Below are 10,270 nucleotides of genomic sequence, written 5' to 3'. Positions count from 1 at the left end.
GAAGTCATTATTTTGAGAAGGTTTCTCATTAATTTGAGATACTATGTCATTATTTCGAGATAAGTAAGTCATTATTTTGAGAAAGTTTCTCATTATTTTAGACAGTAATTTATTTTGAGATTCTAAGTCACTATTCTGAGATACGTCGTCATTATTTTGGGATACTAAGTCATTATTCCCAGAAGGTTTCTCATCATTAATGACTTACGGTATCTTTATCGTCACAATGGCGGAAATGGAGTGCTGCAGTGATGACGTATAATTATTATTAGTGTTGTATTATTAGTATCGATTTTAGCGTTTTGTTTTTATTACACAATGATCACATGATACGTTTATTATTATTATTATTATTATTATTATTATTATTATTATTATTATTATTATTATTGTCGTTGTTGTTGTGTTGTTGTCTGTGGTTTGTGGTATATTTTTCTTTATAAAGTTTTTATTAAAAAAAAAATCCCGTTGTCGTAAAAATAGGAAGCTGCGACGTTTCCGGTTTCTATTTACACCTTTCAGCTACTTTACGGCAGTTGTTTTGGGTACCAGAAGTGTCGAACGACTTTGCCTATTGGTGTTTGTAAACAGACGTTTTTTTTCGAGGACGCAACTTATTTACAAAAAAGACGTGAGATGCGACTGCCGGTAGCAGTAAATACCCAGTGACCCGTTCATGCGTGTGGCGGATGGCGTGACCGGAGCCACGATGTAAACGAACCAGAGAAAGTTTGTGCTAGCTAACGTCAGAACTTAAATCGGGGAGCTGAGACTGTCCAGTTTACTTCACCGCAGCATAGAATCTGAACATGAGTGGGCGATCCACGCCGTTCCACGGCGCGAAAGATTGGTTTTGCTGAATGAAGTGTAAATGTCCAAATTCTCCGTCCATTTTCCGTCTCAGTCTATATTTTACGACACGATGTGGCTGCAGCAGAGATTAAAGGGTTTGCCAGGCCTGCTGTCCAGTAGCTGGGCCAGGAGGCTCCTTATGGGACTGCTGCTGTTCCTCATTTTCTACTGGTATCTGGGCGCGGATCGTGGATGGAGGTTTTTCAGTAGTTCTGTCAAATCCGGCGGGGTAGCTGGGCAGTGCCTACAAAACGAAATCCACAGGTGGAAGTCTATAGTGGACAGAGGAGAGGGTATCTACAGCACCCCTCAGGAGACCGTAGACAAACCTTTCGTATCGGGAAACGGCCATATTCTGGTTGATATCGACACAAACAAACTATGGGTAGCTTCATCTTCCCAGCCTGGTTCGGCACCGGCCCATCAGACAGAATACTCCCCGATTCTAAATGTCAATCTTCCGGGAAAGCGAGCGGAGGCTCGGGCGACGATGCTGTGGTTCCGCAAGGGGGCCGTCTTGTCGGTTCGCTGTGTTTTGCCGCCCGCCCTGCAGTCAGCCCGGGACTGCGTCACCGTCAGGGAAGAATTCATCGTCCACCGCAGCCGGCCCAACGTTTACCTCCAGCGAATCCACGTCAATAACCCGTCAGACAGGAGCACCACGCTGGAGGTTTCCTCTGAGACGCCGTCCTTCGGGAGTAAGTTTTCCGCCAGCGTGGAGAAAGTGGAGGACAAGGAGTTTGTACTCTCGTCCGGAAGGGTTCTTGTGCAAAAGAACCACATCGTGCTGGTGGTGGTCGTCTCCAAGAAGCTGAACGGCAGGATCCAGGTGCCTGCCAAGTCTGAGTACACGGAGAACGTCCTGTCAGTGGTGTGGACCTCGGAGCCCATCGAGTCGTCCAAATTGGAGGAGACTTTCACCAGGCTACGAGATGGGGCCAAAAAGGAGCTTGGGGAATTGCTGAGGGCGAGCCTGGAGGACCTGGTTCTGGATCACCAGCAGGCCTGGATGGACCTCTTCATCTCTGGTGAGTTGTCATGGAAGGATCAGTTCCATCATCTGAGCTCAGACATGTTGTTAGCAATGCAAACAGGGTGTAAATGTCAAACCTGGCCTTTTTTTAAATGTTGGTTCCTACCATTTATGACTTACTATTGAGAAACTTACTTTTCAGCAGTTCCTCACTGTGCTTAAATGCACAGATCGAGTTGGATCATATTTAAAAATCACATTTGTTTTTGTTATGTGGCTTGCCTAAGCGCTCACAGGGTTGTATGCTCAGTAAATCTTCTCACCCTTGCTGCTGTGTAGGTTTGATTGTCCTCAACAAATTTTAAGTCAAATACTGACGATTCATTAAATATTTGGCGGCAGGCTTTGTGTGTGTGTGTGTGTGTGTGTGTGTGTGTGTGTGTGTGTGTGTGTGTGTGTGTGTGTGTGTGTGTGTGTGTGTGTGTGTGATAAACCTTTATTTGTCCCACAACAGGGAAATTTTCACAGTACAGCAGCATAAAGTGACAGCAGAAAATAGAGCATATAAAGAGTTTTAGTAACTAAAAGTAAGTAAGAATCAGGGTAAGCACTGTAAACAATTTAAATATTTAGAAATTATATGCCTAAGTAGAAACAACATAAATAGGAATCCAAGTAATGAAGCGTATTGCACATATTTCGACAGATTGCACATCAGGGATTGTACTTTTTTTTTTTTTTGCACTTTGGATTTTTTGTGGGTGGGTGTGTGGTCTACTGGGTGCGCTGTTGGTTATACAGTCTGACAGCCGCAGGAAGGAAAGACCTGCGATAGCGCTCCTTCCCACACTTTGGGTGAAGCAGCCTATCGCTGAAGGAGCTCTCCAGTGTCGTCAGAGTCTTATGCATGGGGTGGGATTCGTTCTCCATCATGGATGACAGCTTAGCCATCATCCTCCTTTCTCCCATCACCTGCACTGGCTCCAGGGGACCCCCCAGGACAGAGCTGGCCTTCTTGATCAGTTTGTCAAGTCTTCCTGTCAGCTGTGGTGACACTGTTGCCCCAGCAGACCACTCCATAAAAGATGGCTGATGCCAACACTGTTGAAGAAGGTCCTCAGGAGAGCCCCCTGCACTCCAAAGGACCTAAGTCTTCTAAGAAGATAGAGTCTGCTCTGACCCTTCTTATAAAGTGCATGAGTGTGATTAGTCCAGTCCAGTTTATTGTTCAGGTGAACACCTAAGTACTTGTACGATTCCACTGTGTCAATATCCATTCCCTGGATGTTCACCGGTGTCGGGGGGGAGTGTCGGCACCTGCGGAAATCCACCACCAGCTCTTTGGTTTTCCCTGCGTTGATCTGGAGGTGGTTCCGCTGGTACCAGTCCACAAAATCCATGTTGAGTTCTCTGTACTCCCTGTCGTCCTGCTCTGTGATGAGGCCAACGATTGCAAGATCATCAGAGAACTTCTGCAGGTGACAGCTGATTGAGTTGTACATGAAGTCTGCAGTGTAGAGGGTGAAGAGGAAAGGTGCCAAGACCGTTCCTTGCGTGGCCCCCGGGCTGCAGATGACCACGTCAGACTCTCAGTTCTGAGACCTCACGTACTGTGGCCGGTCCGTGAGGTAGTCCAGGATCAAGGAAGACAGGTGATGGTCCACTCCTGTGTGCTGCAGCTTGTCCCTCAGAAGCACAGGCTGAATGGTGTTGAAAGCACTTGAGAAATCAATGAACATGACCCTCACAGTGCTCCCAGGCTTCTCCAGGTGAGAGAGAGCTTGATGTAGCAGGAAGATGACGGCGTCATCCACCCCGATGCCAGGCTGATAGGCAAACTGGAGCGAGTCCATTGATGATCTCACCAGGGGGCGGAGATGCACAAGGACCAGCTTCTCCAGGGTCTGTAGCTGCTGAGATCCTTGGGGTGCGGGGATTTCGGCACCAGTACTGCGCAGGATGTCTTCCACAGCTCTGGTACTCTCCCCAGCTTCAGGCTCATGTTGAAGATGTGCTCCACTATCCCACAGAGCTGGTCTGAACATGTCTTCAGGAGCCTGGCGCTGATGCCGTCCGGACCTGCAGCCTTTCTCTCCTTCATCTTCCTGAGCTCGACCCTCACCTGGATCATAGTGAGGGACAGATTGGAGCAGGGGGGCTGAGTGGAGGGTGCGAATGGGGGGGTTTGTCTCTGGTAGGCGAAGCAGTGGGGGCTGAGTAAGCTGAGTATTGAAGGAAGGGGGGTGGGGCAGAACACCTGGGGTGCAGACGACGGAGGTAGCAGCAGAGGTGAATAGGCCCGGGGAGGGGTAGGTGACTGATCAAATCTATTGAAAAACAAGTTCAGATCATTCACCCACCTCTGATCCCCCACAGCCTGGGAGTCTGGTTCATTGTGGCCCGAGATGGTTTTGAGGCCCCTCCAGACTCCTCTGGTGTTCTTTCGCTGCAACTGGTCCTCCATCTTTCTTCTGTAATTGTCCTTCCCCTCTCTGATCTTCCTCCGCAGCGGCTTCTGTACCACATTCAGCTCCTCCTTGTCACCTGATTTAAAGGCCCTTTTCTTCTCCTTGAGAAGAGCCTTTATATCCGGAGTAATCCAGGGTTTGCTGTTGGGAAAACACTATACAGTCCTGGTGCATACAGTGTTTTCCACACAGAAGTTGATATAATCCATTATACAGTCAGTGAGATCGTTGATGTCCTCTCCATGAGGAGCACAGAGTTCTTCCCACACAGTAGAGTGAAAGCAGTCCTGCAGAGCCTCTTTAGTCCCTTTAGAGCACCTTTTCACTGAGCGGGTCACAGCTGGTTGCCTGAGCACGAGAGGTTTGAACACAGGCAGGAGCTGAACCAGGTTGTGATCTGATCTTCCCTTATTATATGCCTCCTGGTGTTGGCATATAATAAGTCCAGTGTTTTATTGTCCCTGGTGTGGCATGTCACATACTGGAAGAAAGTGGGCAGAGTGGAGGATGGAGAGGCATGATTAAAATCCCCAGAGATGAGAAGGGGGGCATGTGGGTGCTGCGTCTGCAGCCTGCTTACAGCTGAGTGCAGGACATCAGCGGCTGCTTCGGCATTAGCAGAGGGGGGGACAGATGCTGCGATCACGACGACGTGCGAAAATTCCCTCTGGAGATAGTTTGGCCCCATGCTAGCTATATATATATATATATATATATATATATAATCACTTCACAACTTCACTTCACAGCACTTCACAATGAAGTGCGCCTGCGCGAAAGCTGCTTGCTGCCTGGTACGTTGCTGCAACGTTTGAATCTGCTTTTTAACCTTCTTACCTTTTATTCTCTTTTGTTTGTTCTTGTTTTTTTCACTCTATTTCTGTGGAGTCCTGCTCTCTCTAACTAAGTTTTTTTTTAGAAAGTTTTCGTGTTTTTTTTGTGTTGTTTTTATTATGCCACTTCCACCGGGACCCGCTGCCTTTGTTTACTCCGGAGAACAACTGATCGCGCTAATGCCGGCCGGCATAGTGGCCAGACCAGCTGATATACCATCTGAACTCTGGAAGAAAACACACCGGGGATGCAGAGGAGGGAAGCAACGTCTGGGGATGAGTGGAGGGTCGAGACGGGACGGGCTTATGGAGAGGAGGAGATTTAAGCCGTGTCTCCCTCTGTTGTTATGGGAAACGTACGGTCTCTTAGCAACAAAATGGACGAGCTAACGGCGCTAACGCGGAGCCATGCAGAGTACCGGGAGTGCAGTCTGATGTGTTTCACTGAGACATGGCTGCACAGGGACATTACGGACCAGAACGTCTCTGTCGATGGCTTCCACACCGTCCGGGCGGACCGAGATTGTACCGAGAGCGGTAAGTGGAAAGGCGGGGGGCTTGCCGTTCTAGTTAACAGCAGATGGTGTAATCCTGGTCACATCACCATTAAAGAACAGCTCTGTAGCCTGAACTGCTGGCTGTTGCACTCCGTCCATACTATCTGCCTAGAGAGATCCCGCACGTCATCATCGTTGTCCTGTACATACCTCCCTCTGCAAACCCAACATCTGCCTGCAGCATCATACACACCACCATCTCCAAACTTCAAACTCAACTCTCTCAAACTTCAAACTTTACACTTTACCATGTGTATATAGATATGTTTATATATATATATATATTTATATATAAATATGTTTCTTAATAATTATTATATGTTGTATGTAAATATGTTGTATGTAGAGTTATTATGGGATTATTAAAGTATTTCTGATATTTATATATAATATATATATATATATATATATACACACACACACACACACGGACAAATTTGTTGGTACCCTTACAGCTCATTGAAACAATGCTTCATTCCTCCTGAAAAGTGATGAAATTAAAAGCAATTTTCTCATGCATACCTGCATGCCTTTGGTATGTCATAGAGTAAAGCAAAGAAACTGTTCAAAGAGATAAATGATTGCTAAAGAGATCAATTATATACTAAATCCCTGTAATCCCTATGTTTTAACCCTGCATTTGTTACATCCTTCAGCTTGCTCGTGTCCGGTTTAAAACCAAAATAATCCCATATAGGGGATTTTTGTATTCTTTTTCGAGAAGAGCTGTTCCCTGATTGCATTCGCTGAAAATCATTGTCCTGCCCGAGCGGCCACACACAGCGCAGATTCCATGCTTCAGGGCCAGAGCACCCATGGAGAAGGTCGAGCATCCATGGGGAAAAATGCAGCAGGAGAGGGAGACAGGGGCGCATAGAGAGGCACATCTGTGGCTGGGGATGTGGCGGGCTGCTGCCATCTTGCCTGTCACGCTCCTGCCCCGATGTGCTTTCCAAAATTAATTCCACTAATATTACCCTGGAACACATACACTTGCACACAAATCATACTCCGAACAACACTCCATCAGACCAGGGTCTGCAGGGCAGGAGGGGTGCGAGTAATTCGGGTTCGACTTGCTTGGAGGACTCCCACCCCCACACCCCGCAATTTTAACTGCATTTTCCAGCAACACACGTTGAGCTCTGGGGTTTTCCGGGGTGCCGGGTCGCTAGTGGGTTGGTGTTGGGGCATGGCTGGCCAGGCGGTGGCCATTTGCCCCCTGCCGGTTGGGCACCCTGCCGGTTGGGGCCCCCTGCCGGTTGGGCCCCCTGCTGGTTGGGCTCGACTCCTGGCGGCTTGCGCCTGGTGGTTTCTGTTGTGCTGTGACCTGGCGGGGCGGCGGGGAGCACCGGGGCCCCTGGGGGGTCACTTGCTGTTGTAGGTGTGGGTTGGGGTGCGGGAGGTGGCTGTCGGCCTTTGCTCCCGCTGCGCGGCTTCTCTCCGGCGGGAGCTGGGGGTGGTGGAGGGCCCATATATCTGGCAGCCTACTGGCGTCGGCAGGGGTGGGCTAACATTCAGGTGCCCTGTGCTGGGCACACTCGAATAAGTGGATGGGCCCTCGGGGCTCGCGGCTCTGGGGACCGGGGGGTCTTCTGTGGCTGCAGGGTGGTGTGCTCGGGCTTTCCTGTAGCCGTGGGGTATCTATACGGCTTCGGGGCCCTTTTGACTGCTTGGAGATACCATGACATAGTAACGACCTTATGCACCAGAACCAATTGGGATAAGTTCTGTACACACCGGTGGACACAGTTGGGACACACACATACACAGGCGGTCTCAGGCCACCGGCACCTGCTTTGAACGCACCCCAGCACCCTCCTGGTTGCATCACTCTCCTTTTCTTCCTCATATACTGCCAGAACTATGACAGGAAAAGGCCACTTGCCCAATTGAAGTTCCAGTTTTCCTGGACCTAATTCACTCTGTTTTTTCGATACACGTTCTCGTCTGATGTTTATGTTTTTCTGTGTACATGTTTAGTTTGGTTTTATGTTTATTTGTCTCACCCGTGGTGATTCTCCCCTTCTTGGAGTAGTGATCAGTTGTTTATAGACCCAAACATGATAAAATAGTTAACCAAAGAGGGGGATTGGTGGCGGTTCTGTACAACAAAAAAACTGTGCTCTAGTCATCCTACAGGTCATCCACATTATTGTAGCAGTTCTTGATGATTTAAGAATTAATAAAGAGTTGCATTGCAGGTTGAGAAGTTCAACAGGTTAAAGAAAAAAAATAAAGGCAGAGGCACATCAGGGCGCGTATCTCTGCATAATGTTCTTCTGACTAGATCAACTGTATGAACCTTGATTCGATAAGCCTCTTCTTGGCAGTATAACAGGGTGTAATGTAAAAGCTGGAGAATAAGTCACTGGCTTTTTGTGTCGCTGCTTGTCACAGAACCTGGGCTGGTATTGCTAAACTGTTAACAAGAGCCCTTGAGGAGGATCCACGGCAACTGTCTTTTCTTTCTTTCTTTCTTTCTTTTTTATTGTTGTTTCCTCCATTCTCACATAGGCGTGGAGATGAGGAAGATCACAGATTCCCACACCCCATCAAGCCACACGGTAAACACCACCCTGTACTATGTCCTCTCTGCCTCCACCGCGCCTTTGCTGGACCTTCGGCTGGGTGGCGAGGACCGTGCCCGGCTGGAGTCGAGCCTCAACTACGCCGACCACTGCTTCAGCGGCCACGCCACCATGCATGCTGAGAACCTTTGGCCTGAGCGCGTCAGTAGCACTGGCCAGATCCTCCAGCTGGTCACCCTGTGGACCCTCACCCTCCAAAAGAGAGGCTGCAAGGTCCTGGTGGCGGCCGGGGCGCATGGTGTCATGCAGGGCATGGCGCTCAGCTTTGGTGGGCTCCAGTTCACCGAGAACCACCTGCAGTTCCAGGCCGACCCTGATGTGCTGCACAACAGCTACGTGCTGCGAGGCATCCACTACAACCAGGACCTCATCAACCTGGCCGTGCTGCTGGATGTTGAAGGCAAGCCCTTCCTCCACTTGTGGGTCAAGCCGCAGGAGAAGCCCGTGCAGCTGTATGCGTGTGAGGCGGGCTGCCTCAACGAGCCGGTGGAGCTGACCTCGGAGGTCAAAGGGCACACATTCCCTGTGATGGTGACCCAGCCGATCACGCCGCTGCTGTACATCTCCACCGACCTGCGCCACCTGCAGGACCTGCGTCACACTCTGCACCTGAAGGCCATCCTGGCTCACGAGGAGCACATGGCCAACCGCTACCCGGGCCTGCCCTTCCTCTTCTGGTTCAGCGTAGCCTCGCTCATCACTCTGTTCCACCTCTTCCTCTTCAAGCTCATCTACAACGAGTACTGCGGCCCAGGCGCCAAGCCCCTCTTCAGGAGCAAGGTATAGACACGGCCAGTGAACTCTCTGAACTGGAAACCGAGGTGAAGTGTAAAGGGTGGGGGCACCATAAAAATATTTCTTCAGTCCTCTGGTTTCGACTTAACATGTGGTGGCAAGGACTTTTCTCTTCCTCTTCGATGGTCGCTTTTCTCCATTTCCTGCGTATTTCCTTGGTGTGTGACCATCACCTCGCCCCGTACTCCTCCATTTCCACCCCCCGCCCCATTTCTGCACCAGTCGCCTCGGTTTGTATCGTTTGAACGTACACCTCTCCCCTCTTTTGTCTTTTTTTGAAGCTGATTGTGTGTGTGTGTGTGTGTGTGTGTGTGTGTGTGTGTGTGTGTGTGTGTGTGTGTGTGTGTGTGTGTGTGTGTGTGTGTGTGTGTGTGTGTGTGTGTGTGTGTGTGTGTGTGTGTGTGTGTGCACACGTGCGTGCAGATATAGATATATGGGGTGCGCTGTGATAGTGTCACACGTTTGGTTAATCTGATTAGCTGAAGGTGTTTGTCAGGGCATGGATCCAAATCAAATGCTTGCTGCGAAAGGGCAGTCTCTCTTGTGATAGGGAAAGTAGAGACCTTGCAAGAGGGAACCAAGCTAGGACAGAACAACTTTATTCTTCGCCCTATTCTTTTATGCACTTTGTGTTTCACTATGTCTTTTTGTTCACACAGAGGACATTTTTATCCCCCCAAAAAATGTAGCAATCCCTCCTTTCTTTCGTTCGACACTGATTTGGCATTTCATGGTGCCTTCAAACACCACGCAGTTAAAAAAAGGTTTCTCGTTTTTCATTTTTTTTTTTTCTTTGTATGCCTTGCCAAACATTACTGCCAAATTACATCAACACGCCATTGATCTGCATTTGTATTACATTTACAGCCAAACTATGACACCGTATTGGTTAGATGTAGACTCTTAGGAGTCAATGGCCAATGATGAAAATAACCTTCAGAGTTAACTGAGCCTATTTGAACTAAAGTGATAAGCTATGTAAGGTAGTACTAAGAATTTACATTGCAAAAAAGGCTTTTGTTCCCTGTCTGTGAAACCTCTAATTGTCTGCTACACGAAACAAAGGTGATGGTAAAACGGCTGCCACTCGGGGGGAGACATTGTTGGTGTTGCCGGGTGAATCTATTCGGATGATTTCTGTCTCTGTGTGCCATTCTCTTTATCTGAAGGCGACCCCCCCCACCTCTCTCTCTCACTTATT

At 48.8% G+C, this 10,270-nt stretch overlaps 1 protein-coding gene across 1 annotated transcript; it reads left to right on the top strand.

Annotated features, from left to right (window-relative positions):
* The first annotated feature begins 575 nt into the window (after positions 1-575).
* Positions 576-9,343, top strand: kiaa2013 (KIAA2013 ortholog). Its single transcript, XM_080015464.1, has 2 exons — positions 576-1,880; positions 8,201-9,343. Exons 1-2 carry the CDS (start codon positions 872-874, stop codon positions 9,058-9,060), a joined length of 1,869 nt encoding a protein of 622 aa, XP_079871590.1. The 5' UTR covers positions 576-871; the 3' UTR covers positions 9,061-9,343.
* Positions 9,344-10,270: the final 927 nt, after the last annotated feature.

The sequence above is a fragment of the Zeus faber genome, assembly GCF_960531495.2.
Source record: "Zeus faber genome assembly, chromosome: 15".
NCBI classification, from domain to species: domain Eukaryota; kingdom Metazoa; phylum Chordata; class Actinopteri; order Zeiformes; family Zeidae; genus Zeus; species Zeus faber.
This window is presented reverse-complemented; position numbering and strand designations above follow the sequence as displayed.